The sequence below is a fragment of the Oryza glaberrima genome, chromosome 1, assembly GCF_000147395.1.
Source record: "Oryza glaberrima chromosome 1, OglaRS2, whole genome shotgun sequence".
Lineage (NCBI taxonomy): Eukaryota > Viridiplantae > Streptophyta > Magnoliopsida > Poales > Poaceae > Oryza > Oryza glaberrima.
Window position 1 is genome coordinate 32343919 of NC_068326.1, and position 20709 is coordinate 32364627.

General features: G+C 47.0%; 2 protein-coding genes across 2 annotated transcripts; both read right to left on the reverse strand.

Annotated features, from left to right (window-relative positions):
- Positions 1-10830: 10830 nt before the first annotated feature.
- On the reverse strand, positions 10831-13116 carry LOC127760450 (protein NUCLEAR FUSION DEFECTIVE 4-like). The gene is made up of 2 exons (XM_052284714.1): positions 11918-13116; positions 10831-11579 (listed from the first exon to the last, which is right to left on the reverse strand). Exons 1-2 carry the CDS (start codon positions 13069-13071, stop codon positions 11111-11113), a joined length of 1623 nt encoding a protein of 540 aa, XP_052140674.1. The 5' UTR covers positions 13072-13116; the 3' UTR covers positions 10831-11110.
- Positions 13117-16961: 3845 nt separating this feature from the next.
- Positions 16962-20126, reverse strand: LOC127771715 (EP1-like glycoprotein 3). The gene is made up of 2 exons (XM_052297644.1): positions 19698-20126; positions 16962-18083 (listed from the first exon to the last, which is right to left on the reverse strand). Exons 1-2 carry the CDS (start codon positions 20124-20126, stop codon positions 16962-16964), a joined length of 1551 nt encoding a protein of 516 aa, XP_052153604.1.
- Positions 20127-20709: the final 583 nt, after the last annotated feature.

The window sequence follows — 20709 nt, forward strand, 5'->3', positions numbered from 1 at the left end:
AGGATGGCTGCAATCAAGGCCTTGTTTAGGAACGTCTGCTTCGACTGCTCAGCTCGTTGATGTGCTCTCAACTGGGCCAACGCGCGCTCCGGCACGCTAGCTAGCTGCCAGATCAGTTAAGATCGAAGTGAGTGAAGACGCGCACACGTGAACACTCCATTAGCTAGTACGCCCGCCACTGTGCGAGCCCTGTTCTCTTGTGACTTGTCAGTATGACTAGCAGCTTGTGATAGATCTCTCGATCGCTTTCTCCCCGTTTTATTTTGCTTGTTTTTTTTTTCTTCCCAAATGATTTACTAGCAATGCATGACGTAACGATGACGTGAGAGTAGCGTCAGCCTGCACGACCACTGTCGGAGCACGTCCGCATCCGATTTATTCGGCATTCAGTGTTTCGCCTAAATGCTTGACCCGGTGACAGCCAAGGAGCCAGCGGCACACGTACCAGCAGATTGCACTGTGCGATGGCCTTGATTGCCCGTCGCCGTCACGAAACTCCGTCGCCTTTGCGAACTAATTATTCTCTCCTCCTAGCTGTGCCTTTGCTGCTGCGGTTCGTACCGGAGTCGGACGACGGGGAAGATCGCAGTTTGCTCATTTGTTGGTAAGCTTTCCCGTGCCTTCCGCTACAGATCAATCGAACGTATATGTGATGACCACCAGCCAAAAATTAGCTTTTCTTCATGCCTTCCACTGCAGATCGAACGTATATGTGGTAACCACCAACCAAAAATTCCTTGTACGTTCGGCCTCCCCGAACTCCACCGAGGCACCAACCAAGGATACTGTACGTACTACCAGCCTACTAGCAGGGTACCGATGCTTTGCCACCAACGGCACGGCTAGGTCGCACGGCTAATCTACTTATCTACGCACTAATATGACGACCCCCCGGCCCGCGCGGCCGTCCAAGAGGACGGCCAGAGCCGCGCGACCGCGTGCCCTCCCCAGCGTGCAGCGCCGGCCGGGCGGCGCATGGGGTGGCTGGGTGACGGCAGAAACACAATAATTGCGGCGCGTTTTGCCGTTTTGCTCCTGTCGCGCGGATATATATCGGATGGGCCGGTTAAAGTGGTCTTTCGCGTCGCGGGCGTTGCTTTCGTCCGCCCCCGCGCGTCGTCCCGATCGATCGGCCCCGCACTGTATCGCGCATTATCACGCCCGGGGCGGGCTCGCTCGCTCGCGTACGGTCGGTGTTGCACTTCTTGCAGGTAGTGCCTCGCGAGATCGGAGATGGTGAGTGCTCGCGAGCGATCGAGCTCCATGTATCTGCCCGTGTCGCTTCGTTTCCTCTTCGTTGGTCGTTGCTTTCGCTTTCCCTTTTTGTCCCGTAGGTGATCGGAGTTCATACCAGCTTTCCTTGGCATGTACTCATGCACGTCTCTTTCCCCTCTTCACGCGCACATGCGGTTAGCGAAAGGGGCATAGCATTTCCATTGATGTATCCAGCCACTACGCTATGTCTTCCGTTGCATATGCAGTTGTAGTACTCTCAAGCTCTCCTGATCGACTCCTTTTCATATAGGATTCTTTACCGGCCGGTAAACATAAAGCGCGCGCGTGCATGCACCGCCACAGCCAGGCCGTTTCATCCATACAATCTCGCATGAAAAGCCAGTCGTCGTCGATCACTTCAGAATTCAGATTAGTGAATTATTCTACGTGCGTGCTGGATAAAGAGAGAAACGGGAGAAGATCGATCAACGACCGATCCACGATCACAATTCGCAAACCTTAGGTACGTAGCTAGGCGGCCTATCCTACACTGTAAATGGTTGAAGCGTTCACTCAATCGCTCATCATCCGCTAACACAAACAACATTAACTAACTGGCTAAGGCTAATAAAGCGAAGCGTGTGTGGTCAGGTACTAACTTAGGCGCCACCCGTGCCGTGCCGTCCCTTTCCCCCTCGTACCACCGACGGATGCCAGGCTCCCCTCCTCGGCGTGCCGTGCCTTTGGCTTTTCTTCTCTCATGTACTTTGGATCGATCAGGGAGAGAGCCGGTGGACCACCTCGGCCGACCTCTGTGATCGAGCCGTTGTGAGAGAAAAGATTGAAGGGCTATGCCACACGACGGCAGGATGGATGGATGAATCGAACATGTGCGAGATCGAGGTGAGATCATCAACGAGACTGCATGCGCCGTGCATGTCGTACACGCCGAGGGTCCCTGCCGTATACATCCAGGTGTACCGATTCCGTTGGATCCCATCGTTTTAGTACGTGCGATGCAGGCCGGCACCACAGTCGACAAGACGCGGCCAGTGTCGTGCCCATGACACCGGCCTGCAATCCTGCGCTCGGCAGAGCTGTTGCTACAGCTAGCTCAGAGTGATTAGGACAGTAAACGCAGCTAACGCTGCCCATGCGAAGATTTTCTAGCCCCATGCTGCTCTGCTCCACACGTACTCCTACAATGCAGACACGCAGTTGCCAGGCCGGCATCGTCCAAGCACCGGTGATGCAACTACCACTATTACTACTACGGCAGTTTGGATCTAAATTTCAGTCCTTTTTTATCACATCAACCTGTCATACACACATAACTTTTCAGTCACATCATCTTTAATTTCAACCAAAATCCAAACTTTACACTGAACTAAACACAGCCTACTTCTATCTCTCGGTTCAAGGACATGCAAGTCTTACCTTTACGAGTACCTGGCTGAACGTTACTCCTGCTCCCTCTGTCTCACATATAAAAGCCAATCCTAACATTCTAAGATAAAAATAGTAGAAAAAATAATCAAAATACCTCTATTATTGAGTAATGGTGATAGATAGATAAATGGTATTGAAGGAATAAAACTTATCATTTTATGTGTTGATAGTAGATACGATGGTAGAAGTTGATCTTTTGTGGGACAAAATTTAAATTTTAGAAGTTGAGTTTTTTTAGACGAAGGGGATAGAACAGTGAGTTTAGTCGCCAAAGCATCTACGACTACGTAAAACTATCCGTACTCTCTGTGCCTTCGGTCTCGATGCTGTAATTGTAGAGGGCCGTGATCTTGATTTTCGTTATATTTCGGGACCCTGTTAAATAATTTCCTGTCACGACAAATTCAACCCGAGAAGGAAGAAATAGCCTAGCTATCTCACCACGCCGAGAGATCCGGACGTCGCTGGTAGCAAAACCTGATTCAAATTTCTTCTCCAAAGTGACGTCTCGGATTCATCCAGCCGCGAAATTTTGCATCAGCTGATGGGGCCCGAAAGGGATCGATTGATCGATGGGGCTCGAGTGAAAACGAGCGGACGATTATTTTGCATCAGCTGATGTGATCGTGTGAGGCTTCGGCCGTGGCCAACATGAGCATGCTGTCTGGTACATGGGAAAGTTGTGATACATTGTTCATTCTTGAGATATTGAATGTAGTAATAGTACATGGCTAGCTTTGGGAATGCTGAGGTCAGATTAGTCCATCCATCGCCAATTGTCTTTTTCATGTCCAGAGAAATAATTCACACAAGATGATTTCGTCACGAATCAGAAATCCGTTTACATGTCCCATTGTCATGTGATGGCCAGTGTGTACACATTTCAAAATCACTATTAACTTTTTGAATTATTTATTTATTTGAAATGGACCGAAGGTTAAATTCATTATAGCTGTTCGGTCATTTTAAGCTAAGTTCAACAAAACATTTGCTTTTTAGTAGTTCTTTATCTATCTGTGAAGCCTCTTTATGACGCATTGGATAACAATTAATATAACTGAATTAGTATAGAAAATACTCCCTCATTTTAAAAACATAATAATTTCTAGGTTATATTGAAAATACTAAGGTTAGAACAAAAGATTTATTTTTAGTCACTTCAATTATCAATTTCTAAAATTTTGAATTGCTTAAATTCCCTTTCCAAGCATTTAATCAGCACTGGAATCATCTACCTATTATATTATTAAGATAGCTCGAAAAAAGAGCCACCATGCTCGCTCTATAGGTTAGAAGTTCCAAATTAATTAGAGAAAAAGAAAAAATAACCGTTAGACTATGGTGGGTCCGGATTATAATGGTATAGATTTATTGATATAGTTGTATGAAAATATAATTATATATAAATATAAATAGAAGTTAAGAGTTGTATATGAAATATAAGTCTATATGAATAAAGTCTAAGAGTTATATATGAAATTTATGTTATAGAAATAGAACCTAAGAATTGTATATAAAATTCAGATATACTTCTACATATAATAATACCTATGTATAAATAAAATGTAAGAGTTGTCTATGAAATTTAGACCTTATAAAAACAAAAGTTAAGAGTCGTATATAAAATCCAAATATACTTCTACATTTCTATGGTACCTATAGAAATAAAATATCAGCATTGTATATTAAATCTAACTCCACGTTAATTACCTAGCTCAGCGCAAAACTGAATAGGGGCAATCCCCTATAGTTGAAATAATGGGAACTATAGGAATCACTATATGAATACTTATATTGTGATACAAAATTTGAATCCTAAAAATCACTATATTTTGAATATGAGGAAGTAACACCGTATCAAGAAATTTTAAAACTAATTAGTACTACTCACACTCCTTTTTACTTGAGCAAAATATCATTTGTTCACAGCCATGCTAATAAAACATGGCGTGAATTAATATACCACTCAGTCATTAACCTATTGTAACATCCCGTCTCTCCCCAGGCCGGGTCCGCTTACATCTGATAGCCCATTGTAACGTCCCGTCTCTCCCCAGGCCGGGCCCGCTTACATTTGATAGCTTTCATAGGTCATAGACTGTCCCATGGCGTGAATTAATATACCACTTAGTTATTAACCCATTGTAACGTCTCGCCTCTCCCCAGGCCGGGCCCGCTTACATCTGATAGTTTTCATAGGTCATAGACTGTCTTCTTTGCAGATCGGTTTCCGGAAAAGAAGTTGCAACTTGTTGATAAGAATTTCTCGGTCGGTCACCCATCCCAAATTGCTCCAGGCCAAGCATGCTTAACCCTGGAGTTCTTTGGAGATCAGCTTCCGGAAAAGAAGTTGCAACTTGTTCTTTGGTGATCGGCTTCCGAAAAAGAAGTTGTAACTTGTTGATATGAGTATTCTATTAATCCTATTAACCCCTAGGTCGGGATGTCACACCCATGTGTTACATTGGCTATTGCTATTTTTTATATATATTTTAAATTTTGATCATACACTAAAATTGTTGTTGAATGTTTTTAGAATTATAGCATATTAAATTAAAAGAAACCGTGTCAGTTACAACTGGCTAATTGTTAACTTTGAATTTTATAATTATATTTAAAATAGCTAAATTGTGAGTCCATCTACATTTTATTTCTAAATTTGTTTGTTAATTTTAGCATATTAGTTTAAAAAGAAGAGTTTGTTTCAGTTACAACTTGATAACTATTGGTTTCTGTCAAGGTTATGGATACCACATACCTAATAATAGTTGACTAAATCTCGGCAGGACCCACCACATACCATGTCCTATACGGAAACAACTTTCAGATATAAAAGGAGTTCTGCATAAGGAAGGATGAATAGAGTTTTACATGGAAACGACAAGGACTACTCGGATTGTATCCATATTGGTTTCCCTAGTCCTACTTGGACAAGGGGACATATGGGTATAAATACAAGGCCCCCTAGGAGGAGAGGGGACACAGAACAATAGATCAAGACACAAGATCCACATACAAGCCAACATGCGCCAAGACAAGAAGCCGGATATCGACTTCAGAGATAGGCATGGCTAGTCCCCTATGGTGTCTCCGGATACTGTCAGGAGAGACATAGCGTTGTCTCTGATCTCACCGGGCACGGATTCGAGGAGGAAGACTACCCTGTCGTCGACTACGAGTTAGACCTTCAGACCGCCATGTCGACAACCGTTAGATAGGCTACCCTAAATATTGTACTGGTGTGATTATGGTGAATAAGAGCAACGACCGGCTTCGGCCAACAGGATGTAGAGCTATTACCTGACAATTCAGGAGCCCGAACCTGTATAAAAATCCTCACCCCCATCTCTTTTACTACAATCTCGCATATATCCTAGTACTAACGATCCCCATACTATGCAAATACCGGAATCGCGACATCAAACGTCGACAATTTCAAATTCATATTAAATTAATAAAGCGATGAAACAACTCCATATCTATTAATTCCAATTTTTGTAACAACTGATATTTTTAAGAGAGGGATTTTACGGTCCTTGGGGAGGTACAAGGAGGTACTGCATTTTCTACTGTAAAATTTGGCACCTCTTGGTATCTCTCAAATTAAGACGGTATTTTTTTATTTAAGATGATGGAATTCATTATGGATTTTATTTCAGAGAAGTTAAAGCCAATTCTTACAAAGAAACTAATAAGAAAAACCATCTTAAAGACAAATCTCCCTCTATGGTTGGTCATAGTGCCCATAACTATTTTTTTTCTATTTTAAGATGATGGAATTCCTTCTGGATTTTATTTCAGAGAAGTTAAAGCCAATTCTTACAAAGAAACTAATAAGAAAAACCATCTTAAAAGACAAATCTCCCTCTAGGGTTGGTCATAGTGCCCTGTCCATAACTATTGTTTTTACCAACTAATATTAAGTTGTACGTAGTCCTTGCCTTCCTCAAAATAGAAAAAAAAATCTAAAATCAACGGTAGATCTTTTGTCGATCGAATTCCGCTCACATTACTGTTGGCAAATGGCGTCGAACCAAAGAAAAACATCGGAGATAAATCAACTAAATATAAAGAATCCATGGCATATGTTTCATTTAACACGAAATCTGAATGTGTAATTTACATATTCACTTATCAAATGGTATATATTTTTAAGTTCATGTAAGAGCTCACTCGAAGTGCTCAATTAATATAGCTATAAATAGATAAGATCCTCGCAAACCAAACTTTTATAAAATAAATGTGAAAAGTTCTTTTAAAAAGTATCATTCATATCACAATTTCTAGCTACGCCCTTTTGCAATTCAAGATATTTGTGATTATGTATTTTTTTCAAATATTTTTGTTCTACGGCACTAAACAAAATCACTCCTTTCTGTCGTACTCCCTCCATCCTATAATATAAGGGATTTTGAGTTTTTGTTTGCATTGTTTGACCACTCGTCTTTGTCGAGGGGTGACCCTCTCTAGCGGGAGGCTGTGAGGCCCCCCTTTGAGAGTTCGGCCAGGGGCAGCGGGTGAGATTCGAGGATTTGGTGAGCGAAACTGTGTGTGATCTTGATCTTGGAGGCCCCTCCAAGACGATGAGACAAAAGAGGTTTATACAGGTTCGGGCCGCTATGAAGCGTAATACCCTACTCCTGTGTGTATGATTCTTCTGTGCTTAGAAAGTCCCTGAATCCCTGGTATGCAAGCTAGGGTTAGACAAGCTTTGGCTCAGGGATCCTCAGTCCGATCCCCCTTCCTCGCTAGGCATGGTTCTCCTTTTATACTCTAAGGGGATACCACATGTGCTGCGAGTGCTACCTAGGGAGAAGGGAAGATATTCTCTATATTAATTACATGTCTTGTGCCTTAGCCCAGAAGCTATCTGCGGTTGCTGCGCGGGGCCTATCAAATCAATGCAGAGCGTCCTTGTCATTCGCCATTTAATGGATGAGGACTTTCGGGTTCTCGTTCACACCAGAAAACGGGAATCCGGGTCAGTTCAGAGTGGTTGGACTAGCTCTGACCGAGGTAAGAGGCTATGAAGCCCCTCATCATTATGATGGGACGGGATGGAGCACGCCGCTCGCCGCCTGACACACTGACAGGGCAGGGGTACACAGTCGCCATCCCATCGGTCATTCAACCGGTCACAGACCGGTCAGATGCGCAGCACGCCGCATTAAATGCGGCATGGCGCGGTTGCATAGACCGCTTTAAATGCAGTTAGGTGGGCGTTAGGCGCGCCCACCTAACCCTGTACACGTGGGCTGATATGTGGAGGGGGTCGGGGCAGCTCGACCCCAAGCGAGGGTGGCCTCCTCCCTCTAGCTTGGAGGGGGCAGCCACCGCGCCACCCCGGGCTCGACCCCCCTTGGGGGGAGCCACGTGGGTTTGGGGGCGGCCCAACCCCAAGCTGGGAGGGGGCAGCCGCCGCAACACCCGGGCTCGACCCCCCTCGAGGAGAGCCACGTGAGTTTGAGGGCGGCCTCCTCCCTCTAGCTGGGAGGGGGTAGCTGCCGCGCCACCCCGGGCTCGACCCCCCTCGGGGGAAGCCACGTGGGTTTGGGGGCGGCCCAACCCCAAGCTGGGAGGGGGCGGCCCAACCCCAAGCTGGGAGGGGGCAGCCGCCACAACACCCCGGGCTCGACCCCCCTCGGGGAGAGCCACGTGGGTTTGAGGGCAGCCTCCTCCCTCTAGCTGGGTGGGGGTAGCCACCGCTCCACCCCGGGCTTGATCCCCCCTCGCGGAGAGCCACGTGGGTTTGAGGGCGACCTCCTCCCTCTAGACGTGATACCCCCGGGCCCATATCACCGACAGTCTTATTCAAAAAATTTGTGCAAATATAAAAAACGAAAAGTTGTGCTTAAAGTACTTTGGATAATAAAGTAAGTAAAAATAAATAAATAATAATTTCAAAAAATTTTGAATAAGACGAGTGGTTAAACAGTATAAGAAAAACTCAAAATCTCTTATATTATAAGACGGAGGGAGTATTAGACAAGATCGACACAGTCTCTATTTAAGGTAATGAAAATATTTTAACACTCCCATCCTCCACCCACATTAATGGTTTGTACATGATTGATTCAAAAATATGGGATCGAGTGCCCCGGGCGGCATCTCGCAATAACCTGAGATATTTCTTTCTGCTGACGACATGCTTTCAGCAGCGGCAGGATGCGCATTGCCGAGTCTAATCCGGCCATCAGCAATGCAACAGCAAGAAACGAGTGTAATCATTGCGTCCACAAACAAAGATGTCCAACTAACTACACACGATCAGTGGCAAATCTGTATTACAAATGGACAGTGAAGAGCGCACGCTTTCACTTCGTCGTCCCTAACCTTTTTCTCTCCCCGCTTTTCCCTGCGTTAGCTAAGCTAGCTATAGCTCCTTTGTTGCTGCTGCCATGTCCGCGGATTCGCTTCGTGCCAGGCATGTGCGTGCACAGGACACATGTCATATGACCTTCACAAATTTTGCCTTCTCAACAACCACCCCCCATTACCTCCACCAACACAGGCACCCATCCACCACAATAACTACGCTGCACCGAGCAATGAGCGCATCCCTCCATCTGACCATCTCCGGGCAGCAGGCAGAGACATGCAGAAGCATGAAAAGGAGCTTAATCTGGGCCTGTACCACACTAGCTAGCTCCATCAACTCGATCGTAGCAGGACATTAAGATGGTTTAGCTTAGACGTGGTTTTCAACTATCTATAAGAGATTTCGCTACAAATTAATTAACATGGAGCAGTAGTCATGCATCATGATAAGGAAGTAATTCAAGGCTTTGACAGATTTTTAAGTGAGTCTAAGCTGAGCTTATGATAGATCGCTCTGTCGATGTTGCAGTCTCAACAATACTGCCAACCAACCACACAGATCATAAATGATTTTAGTAGCTCACCGGCTGAAAGATCGGAGACGTACGTACGGAGCTAGACGGCGGAGACGCCTCTTGCCGGCCAGGGGGCTAGAGGGAGTTGATCTGTTGATGGCTCTGCAAGCTTTCGGCGAATAAATAGCATTTGTCCATCCAAGTACACGGGGGAAGATGGAACTGAACTTTGCATCGCAGTGCCATGATGCAACATGTGAGTGGACCACGAGAGACCGATGGCCACCATGGATCAACCTACTCTGCCCATCCTTAAATGGTTACATCTTCCTCACATGCCTGTCAGATAGGAGTCCATATAATCATGCAATGCGTGGAGTATATATCTATGATCATGCAATGCATATGTATATACAGAGTACTTAGTACTTACATGAACCATGGTAAAATTCTTCTATATAACACTGTTCAGCTTGTGTGTGTGGATTGGACCTGGATGCATCACTGCTGTTACTGTCGGACGGGATAGCCGGATGGTTCTCAAATGAGCGAAAGATAAGTACTACTTCCTCCGTTCCACAATGTGAGAATGATTTACATTGTGGAACGGAGGGAGTAGCAGTGATGCATCTGAACATATCCAGAAATTAAAGGTGGCCAGGATAGTGTAGAACATTTCTTCATTTGATCTTTCACACATGTATGGGCCATAGTGTAACTTTCAGTTAACGTCTGATGATACCGCCTGCTGAGAAGAGGATTAACACGGTTGTCCAACTTTCACCAGGAGAGGATTAAAAGTTTAAAACGCCTACATGCTTTCCCTGCCTTGTCCTAGACCTACGGCTACGAATTGACTATATATACGGTACGAAGAGATACTAACAGAATTGTTATGGACAGTTATTGACGTGGATCTGGTTTGACTTAATGATCAAGCACTAGGTTTGGTACCTGACAATTTCGTCTGTAAACGTATAAATCTATCTGCCTACGAGTGTTCCATATAACTGCAACTATCAGGCTACGGTGGAATGAACAGCAAGTATTCGAAACTGTTAGTACTATCATATACCTGGCTTTCAATTGAATAACGTGGAACTACATGCTACAGACTTCAGTGGACCACTCATGTAAATGGCAGTAGTTGCCCGTAGTTGCACACGCATAAATGCGAATTTCCAGCTCCACGTACGTCAGTACGTAGTACTCCTCATAGTAGCACTACAGTGCAATCAAATACTACTAGCTAATAAATCGAAACCGAAAAAGAAAAATGAACATGCTAGTACCAGTAGCATGGCCAACTTAGCCAATATGATCAAGACCTGAATTCCCCTTAACCACTCGTATATGATTGCATATATAATATATGCAGAGAAAACAAAGGTGATCAGCCTGCACAATATCTACTGATCAGGCTCCAACCTTTTGTCTGTATCCCCCCGTGGGATAATCAGTCAAGAAAACCAAAGGAAGAAAGAAAGAAAGAAAAAGGTGGTGGAAAGAAACAAAACCTAATTAATTACATCGCCTAATGGCTGATGCTTTCGTGTATGGTCGCTAAATTAAGAAGAGGCCTCCTCTGAGAGGTGTAAGAAAGTTCTAGCACCCTACACAAGGTTAGCTAAGCGGGCGAGGCAGGACGGTATCCTTACAGGTAGCCTCCCGGCAAAATTGCGGGACCGCGCGTAGAGCGCGGCGCAGAGCAGCGTCCCGACGGCGCACGTCGTGCCCCAGATGGCGAACGTCTCGCGGTAGCAGCCGGCGCCGGAGCAGGTGAGCGTGCCGCGGGCGCCGGCCTCCCGCTGGTAGAGGAACGCGGCGAAGTAGCCGAAGCACAGGGAGCCGACGGGGATGTTGGCCACCACGACGTTGTGGTTGACGCCGAAGTTCTTGGTGCCGAACAGCTCGCGCGTCGCCGACACCGCCACCGACGTGATGGCGCCCGTGCACGTCCCGATCACCGCCGTGGCCAGGTACAGGAAGAAGTCCCGCTGGTTGAGCAGCAGGAAGAAGGCCCCCGCCATGGGCGCCATCAGCGACGCCATGGACCCCGTCCTCGATATGGAGTAGCCACTTCTGCACAAACCAACAAAATTTCAGTTAGCACCCTAATTAATCAGCCTCTGGAACTGGAAAACCAGCGAGCTACTGAATCACTCTGACACAAACAGCCAAGATCTAACTCTACGACTTATAGTAGGCAGTAGCAACAAGTAGTTAGCACGTCGTCTTTGAAACTTGAAAAGAAAAACAAACAAAGACTGCATGAATCTTTGATAACAACAAGTGTACGTGGTCTCCAAAATCTCAGGACTCATGTAGTAGTTAAAGAATACTCTGTTTTGACAAATTTTGCTACTCTGCTTGGAGTTTTTTTTTAATCATGGAAGTGTGTGAAAGGAATGATCGCTTACTTCGCGGAGTAGTAGTCCATGAACGCCGGGAGAAGACGGCCGAAGAATCCAAACGAAGACGAGAGCGAGACCAGAGTGGAAGTCTGCCCGATTCCTCGCGACTCGGCGATCTGACCGAGGTTGTTGAGGAAGACCAAGCCGAGGGTGCCACTGAACATGTAGCTGAAAAAATAGAGCCAGAAGTCCGGGCTTTTCAGCAGCCGGAGGCCGCCGACCTCCTCTTGGGGCTTCTTCACCACGGCGTCCTCCTCCTTGGCAACCTCGGCGTTTGCGTCGGCGGCGACGTCGATGACGACGACGCTCTCCACGGACTCCGACTCGTCGGTGCCGAGGTCATGGATCCTGTTCTCCCGCTGCGTCTCCCGTATCTTGGTCAGGGTCTCGCGGATCTTGAGCCCCACCGGGATGAGGATCGGGGTGGCCAGCAGCACGCCGAGGCTGATCATGTGCTCCTTGGAGGACAGCCCGTTCGCCGTCGAGCCGATGCTGCCGACCACCGCGCAGGCGCCCGTGGCGAGCGTGATCGCGAACATGACGAGGAATGCCGCGTCCGAGCTCGCCGCCGCGCTCTTGAGGTCGAACACCCTGAGGGACGGCGCCACCATGACGGTGACGAACAGCGGCACGACGGCATTGAGGAGGAGGTACGTCTTCGTCTTGGAGTTGGCCAGCCCCGGGAACGTCTCGGCCAGGCTGGTGTACACCTTGGCGCTGAGGCCGAGGTAGCTGGTGGCGAGGCTCACCGCGACGCGGCTGCTCGACGCGAAGTTGTTGATGCAGAGGAGGTAGGAGACGGTGTTGATCCAGCAGATGCCATTCCCGGCCAGCGCGGTGAGCAGGAAGAGATGCCAGTACCGGAGGCCGGAGCTGTCCAAGAACATGTACTGGATGCCATAGCCAACGAGCCCGAACGCGGCTCCGACGAACGCGACGACCCAAAGTGGCAGGTACAGCGCCGCCACCCCGGAGAACCATCCGAAGAGCTTGCCCGCGTCGGACGCGAAGGCGAGGAAGTTGAGCTGCACCTGGCTGATGCTCTTGAGCTCCTTGAGCTGCGACGAGTACACCGGGAAGTCGGAGTTGGGGCCGTTGATGGTCTGGAGCCAGATACTTCCTACCAAGCTCAGCCAATGGGCCGAGGAAGGGGAAGACATTGTTGCTGGTGGTGGTGCGCACTTGCTTGAGCTGTAATGGCCTCTGTCTGCTAGGTATTTATGCAATTCCGGCGGTTAATTAACCGGCAATAAATTGTCCGATGGAGATGACTGTGGCTGCAAAGCTAGCTTATGTGGTTTGTTGTTAGCCAGTATGGACTAATTAGTAGATCAGCAATTAGGCCATAAGTTTTAGCCTAAACAGCAACCAGCCCAACTGAGGGCACAAGTGCTATGGCCCAAGACGTAACTCTCAGCAGGTGTGACCAGAATTCAGAAACGGAGGCTGAGATTTCAGACTGCGGGTTGCTTGCAAGATATTCAGTACTGGTACATCATGACATCTGTTGCTATTGTTTGCTATTAACCGGGGAGCAATGAATGGCATCAATGGCTGTATCTAATTCCTGGTCCGGAATTATCGGAGCTTGTCATGGCCACCTTGCAGCCACGACGGATCAATTGCAGGGCTCACCGGAGCTGGCCGTTGCTGACTTGCCTGCCCCTCTCGTAGACGTCACTGTGATTTTGCCCGGCATTACAAGCTAATTCGAAATCAAACACTTGGTATTCGGCAACAAATAATTAGGGCCAGATTAGCTAGCCCTACTGTTTTCTGAAGTATTCGGCAACAAATCTTACAAGCTAGCTCCCCAACTGGTAATGCTTTCGAATGCTTTGCATATATAGGCCAAGGTTTCTTGGCCTGATCATTCCGGTGTCCTAATCCGAATATGCATGAAACACTTAAAGATGAACTGAGCAGTACTCCTAATCGGATTTAACTTCGGAAGAGAGATCCTACAAATAGTAATCCTAATCGGATTCAATTTCTGATGTTCAGCTTGCAGCAGCACTTTCTGACAGTGCAGCAAGAGATACCATTTCCCATACACAATTCAGATCTGATCAGCTCAGCTGTCGACATGAAGCTCTTCCCGCCATTCGGTTCAATTTCCGCGCCATGTCTTTCAATACATTGAACCAACGGTGTTACTCTTCTCTGGATCTGCACAAGCACGGTTCACCACCACTCACCGGCCGCCCTCCGCCCTCCGGCGGTCACGGTCAGGCCGCTCTCTCGCCATGAATTGTCGCCACGCCACCGCTGCCATTTGCCGGGAGCAGTGACGTCACGGCTAGTTAACTCCTCCCTCGCCGGCTGCTCCTCCGTGTCTGGCCGCGCTCGCTGCTGCGGTTACTTTCAGCTCACCTCGGCGCCATTAAAAACCGAAGACCAGATCAACATGGCCCCGCGGGAAAGGAAACGGTGATAATCCCGGCCGCGTAGAGGCGATCCGAGGCAATGAAATCGTGTAATGATTTTTAGCCATGTCTGCAGCATCTGAATCTAGCACTCGCATTCATGCTATAGACCGCCTTCAGCCTGAAGCTGAATCGAATTACCGTTGTCATAAGGTCATGGTGAGATCAGACGCACGGCACAGGAGAGCGTGAGTTCTGTGGCTCCTGTACGGAGTGGAGTTCAGCCTGACTGCCTGACCATACCTGAGACCTAATTTCTTCTGAATTCAGAGTTCAGACCACCATAAGTTAGAAACTTGAATCGCCATTCTCGTTCGGTAAATGGTGGCATCATGGTGGCCAGGACTTGCAAATGTAAACGTATACTGACGCCCAACATGCTTTCCTGGATTCCTAAAGCTTCAGACGATCAACCGAACTTCAGGTTTCAGATTAACCAACATCGCCTTTTTCCTTTTAGCAGGAAAAACCACTGATCTCTAAAATGTCTGACCGAATGCTGATCTCATCTGATGCAATATTTCATTTGTCGTTTATAGTGATAAAAAGAAAATGGAGAGGTCAAAAGTTCACCAGGAAGCTCTCGACGAGACTTTGAGTCGACACTGTCAGAACAGGATCGGAGAACATCATCAGAGCACAAACCACATGGTGGCACTCCTAAAGCGGCTACATATTCTTTTTCCAAGTGAAAAGCAACTGCATATTCGGTTGCGGCGTCATTACAAGCACTGTTCAGCGGTCACGTTGGTTGAATCCCCCAGGTAGGATCCATGTGCAAATCCGAAGTAGGTAGTAACCCCAACTTCAGAGTTTAGAGCGTGCAACTCCTAACAACTCTCTCTGCCCAATCTAACCCTGGAAACTACGCAAAATGAGGAGGAAGAGATCTTGTACAAGTGTACCTGAACAATGCCAAGATAATCTGGCAATCTCTGCCTCCTCTGTGGACAAGGTGAGGAGCAGTAAACGCCGCTGCCGGCAAGCAGAGGATAAGTGGTGGAAGCCCATGGACGATCGATCCCGGCGACCGGCGGCCAACGGCAGTGGGTTGTTGTGGTATGTCCGCATCGCCCGGCCAAGTTCAGTTGGGGTTGGTAGTTTGGTTGGCTTTCGCCGCTAATCGCGCCGCACGCCGTAGGGACCGGGTTGTCAGTGAGACGGAAGACACCGTGAACGTCTCGTTGGGCCTAATGTCAGGCCGGCGGGGTGCAAACGGCTGTATTTCCGAGTGGGCTCGGCCCAAAACATGAGACATGTTTCTTGGTAGTGGGCTTCGTATTCTTTCACCACTCGGCCTAATTGTGGACATGGGCCGGCCCATAGAAATATAGAATTGTCATCTGAACAGCTGGATCTAGGGCTTGTTAAATTTGTTGCCCATATCAACAATACCAACTGTTGGTAATGCTAAATTTGGTACATTTTGGTAATACCAAATTTTATTAGTGTTGGCTTTATTTGGTTTGATACCTTTACCAAATTTTGGTAGATGTTTAAGAGAGGAAGCTTCTAGAAATACCAAATTTTGGTAAGGTAGCAATGGTTGAAGTGTGTTTAATATGGTAAGGTTGAAAGCAACAACAAACTGAATAGGCTCTTGGAAGTTTCGACTGATTCATCTCGTTGGAGAAAAAAGTTGGAATTGCAAATCTCTTCTCTACTATTTATAAACGTACTGTTTGGCAAGAGAATGGAGATGGGGAGTTTAGAGGAGGGAATTGGGGGAGGGATTGGTCATGAGAGTTACAATTTTACTCCTTGTCTCTTGTTTGGTAAGTAAGATGAAAAGTATAGGAAGTTCAGGTGGAATTAAATTTTAAGTGATGATATATGGTCGACATTTATCTTGTATACTTAGAAAAGAAATTCCATCCCAATTATCTGTCCCTATCTAGGTATTAAAAATGTGGGAGTTTGATCTTAAATTTTCCTTTCCGATAATCCCCATCCTTCGAACTCTCATTCCCTCCTAACAATTCCTCACAAGTCCACAACCAAACAGGCCAAAAGACCATTCATTCCATAAAAACCATCTACCCAAAAAGTTGATTTGGCAAAAAAACAAATCATTGAATGAACAACCCACTAGACCCAAATCATCCTACTAAACTAAATAAAAGAATCATTGCAGCGCGTGAAACTGTAACTGCTAGCGGTACTAAACAACCAAGGAATAAGTCTACACAGACCCCTAAACTATTGCAAGTCCACTATTTAATCCCCTCACTTTTTAAACAATGTATTCTACCCTCCTAAATTTTTCTATACCATGTACTTAACCCTTAAGACAGTGTAATCCCTATGAGGGAGGAATTGGAGGGGATTTATTCTACATCTATTGTGATGTGAAATTATTTTCCATCAATCCCTTCCAAACCGAGCAAGACCTAAGGTGGTTTTGCCACGGTGGTGTGTTGAGCTGGACCGTTTTGCTGTGTTGGAGCGGGCTAACGTGCGGGTCTTTAAAAGACAGACAAACCGTCTCTTCCCCTTTGCCAAGCTAGTTAGTTCTCTGTTCCTGGTTCGGCTCTCGCTCACTTCAGTGAACCAAGTGGCATGTACTTCATTGCACTTCACCCAAGAAAAAGTATATCCTCTCTTTTTTCTTAATTTTTCATTTATCAGTTCAATTCTATTACAGGTTCACTGTTGGTAGGAGGACTTTGCGACACGGCGTCTCCTCGCCGGGCTGCTTCCCCTCCTCCATCGTCAGCCTCCTCGTCGTCCTTGTCGTCGAGGACCGGGATGTCGCGGAGATAGATGCAGTAGTACGCACACAGCCATGTAAGTGCGCACAGGCCAATCACGTCGAGCGTGCCGAAGCCGATCAGGATCCTGGTGAGCACGCGGCTCACGGCGCCGTCGTCGTCTCCGTGCTCGTGCTCAGAGTCTCTCGTTCTTGGAGCCTTCACCAGGTACAGGTAGTTGTGCCGGTGGCCCCCGCCGATCACCTCCCGGGCCCCCGCCGTCATCTCGTAGCGCGAGCACGCGCCGCCGTGGTCGGCCACGGCCGCCAGCACGTAGAGCGCGGCGGCGCAGGAGCAGTCGCGCAGGCAGGAGTCCGCGCACTGCCGCATCGTCACGTTGGCCGTCGGCGGCGAGGCGGGCCTGATCGCCATGGTGACGCCTTCCATCACCGCCATGTAGTGCCGGTCGGCGACGGTGGTCGCGTTGCAGGCACTGTGGCGGTGCGCCGCCGGCGCCGGATGGACACCGTAGGTGGAGAAGTCGTCGCATTCGCCGGCGGCGGAGCAGACCCCGCGGAGGCCGCAGGCGAGGGGAAGCTCGCAGAACCCGAGCGCCTCGTACGACGGCCCGAACTTCATGTCATGGCTGTCGTAGAAGTACATGCCCAGGTTGCCGTCTTCTCCGAGCGCCAAGAAGCTGACCTGCGCCTCGATCGCCGGCGAGATCTGCGCGACCGGTCGCCGTTGACGGTCCAGCAACCTCAGCCCCAGCACGTCCATCTCCGCAAATGCCACGCTCCGGTTATGGCGCGGAGTGAGCTCCCAGTATGTGTACCTCTTAATCCCAACGTTGAAGTTGGCAGTGATCGAGCGCTCTTTGAGCTCCAAGGAGAAGAACGCGGAGCCGATCATTGTCACCGGCGCGGTGAGGTAGGAGGGCACCCCGATGCGCTGGCCGCGTAGCAGTTTGTCGGCTGGTTTGTCGAAACTTTGCCATACATATTGGTTCTTGGCGTCCAGGAGACGGAGGTTGCCACTCCGGGTCAGACGCAGAACCTGTGCCGAAACATAAGGGGAACGTGAGTATCTCAGCTCTGACTTAAAAGGGTTTGTTTGTTTTGCTACCTTATCAGAATGTCGGGTAATGCTAAAACCTAGGAAAATTTTGGTAGTAAGTGAAAAATTTCTAGTTGACTTATCACTAACACATAAACGCAAAATAGGGATAACATTATAGTTACTAGAAGTCTATACAACTAAAACATATAGTGTTTTTTTTTTGCCCGAGCACACGTCTCTGATCTGATGTGTTGTTTGGAAGAACTGACACCTATAATGCGAAAAAGGTGCTGGTTGTTAATAACAATCAACACATTTGAGTGTTGTCGGACATAGACGTTGGTTCTATTAACAATCAATACTTTTGAGTGGGCCCAGTGGTTATCACGTCAAAGTAACCGTTGGAGGTCACATTTTAGCATATTTTGGTAGCAAACCAAACATTGCCAAAAGTACTAGTATTCAAAGTGACAATAACTTAGTATAGCACATTTTGGTTTCATTTCAAAATGACCCAAAAAATCACTTTAGAGGATAGAAAATGTAAAATCGGTTACTCTAGGTTGAACCAACAAAGCGTACGTGAAAAGAATTGCTAAGAATAGAGGACCTAGAAAGAGAGATGATCTTTCTTTAACGTATCGTCCTCTAACGTATATGGCTGACATATAGGCTCACTTGTTAGAGAACCGACATCAGCCACACGACATTAAAAAGCAATACGTTAGAGAAAGTTCCTAGCAGGCTATGACTCAAAGGTGATCTCCCATGAAATAGGTTGACACTAATAAGTAACAAAATTGAGAGGCAATTAGTTGGGCAAAGAGTGCAAAAACATAAAACCACCAGAAATCTATACGCGCTTTACTTTCAATAGGGAGTCACACTTTATTGCATAAAAGATAACTATAATAACTGTAGCTTTACTTTGTTGCTTTATTTATTTTTGTCGTTTGTACTTATTTGTTGCCCTCTATGACTTACGCGTCGTTATTAATTAGGTTATCGATAAAAGTCGTTATTATGACGTTGATATCCGATCCATGCCTTTCGCGCGCTTTTTTAAAACACTCAAGGTAGCCCTTAAAATAAGCCTTTTTTTTCCTAAAAAAATGCTCAGAACCAAATCCTCATAGAAATGAACCTTTATATATAGACTATTTTTTATGGTATATAAGATCTAGTAGGTAGTTCTTGGAAAAATCGAGGATTGTCCACTTAACAGTCGCATGTCAGTATTTGGCATGTATACTAGTCCAGTCCTAGACATAAGGTTGCCAAATCCTCTATCCAATTATCCAAGAACAGGGAGGACAAATCATCAAATCCTCGGACAGATAACTCCATCATAATTCATATCAACCGACCCATATATATATCGGCATAACGCTGATGCACTAAGTCTAGCACTGTTCCATCTTCAACAACATTGTACGATTATATACCTTGATTGTTGGCTCGCTGGGCGTACCTCGCATCGCATATCTAGCTTACAATCCTATCGAGTTTGTAATAAGAGCAGAAACAATGGTAAAGATTGCAATAATCAAGCAGACAGAATGGTGAAAAGCAAACTAGGTAGATCCACAGGAGGAGTCATGCATGCATCACCTTTGCGCGTCGCCCTGCCGTGGCGGACGACCACCCGACGGTCCCGGCGGCGTCCGTCAGCCGCAGATCGCCGTCCACCGTGAGCTCGAGCCGGCAGAAGCCCCGCACCAAGAACCTCCCGCCGTCGTGGTCCGAGGCCCAGACCGTGACGTTGCCCAGGAGGACGACGAGGGAGCACATGGACAGCCCTTCCAGGCCTCCCGTGCCGGCCACGACGCTGATGGCGGCGGCGACGCCAGGCCGCAGCGGCGCGCCGTGCGACGCGTTGAGCACCGTGGTCGTCGTCACGGCGAGGTCGGCCGGCTGCTGGTAGTACAAAGGCACGGTGAAGTTTTTGCCGAGAGGGAAATCCGGCGACGCGATGGCGGTGCAGAGGAGGAGCGCAACCGGGAGCAGCACGGACAAGGTGCACCGGGGGGCCATGGCCATGGCCGTCGCGGTGGTTGGAGAATTCTAAATTCGTTTTTTCTTTTTTGGGGTTGAGTTGGAGAAGGAAAAGAGAAAATGGGTTCAATTTGGTTTGTTTTCTCTCGCAGATTTGCTCTGTATTTAGAGTGTGAAGACTCACGGTGGGGAATGGTATATGATTTAACTGTTGACATTAATCATTTTGGCAGGATTAGCGTTTATAAATGGTCACTAGGCTGTGAGAATTAATGGTATTACTGACAAGAAACAGTCAAATAGAACTACCTGAAATGAACCAAAGAAACAGTGTTACTATGCAATTGCTAAAGGAGCCATCCGCCTGATAAAAAACTAACTTCTAAAGATAAACTTGGACAAGCATTGGTTCAAATTTATATCTATAAGTTATCCTTTTTGGGATAGAAGGTGTACAAGTATAAAAGTGGGAGTAATATACACCTGTTCCTCTGTAATTGATAAAGCTTGATGGAAGTTTAATAATTTTTAAAAATGGTTTATGTTAAAAAAGAGGGTTTATTTTTTTACGTGGAAGTGTGTTTTTTCTCCTTGTTTCTACATAAAGATTAAACTGTACTAAAGAATA

Coding starts and splice junctions, on each gene's coding strand:
- LOC127760450 (XM_052284714.1), bottom strand. CDS start 13,071: ATGTCTTCCCCTTCCTCGGCCCATTGGCTGAGCTTGGTAGGAAGTATC. Junction 11,580..11,917: donor ATGGACTACTACTCCGCGAA/GTAAGCGATCAT, acceptor TGGTTTGTGCAG/AAGTGGCTACTCCATATCGA.
- LOC127771715 (XM_052297644.1), bottom strand. CDS start 20,126: ATGGCCATGGCCCCCCGGTGCACCTTGTCCGTGCTGCTCCCGGTTGCG. Junction 18,084..19,697: donor CGGCAGGGCGACGCGCAAAG/GTGATGCATGCA, acceptor GTTTCGGCACAG/GTTCTGCGTCTGACCCGGAG.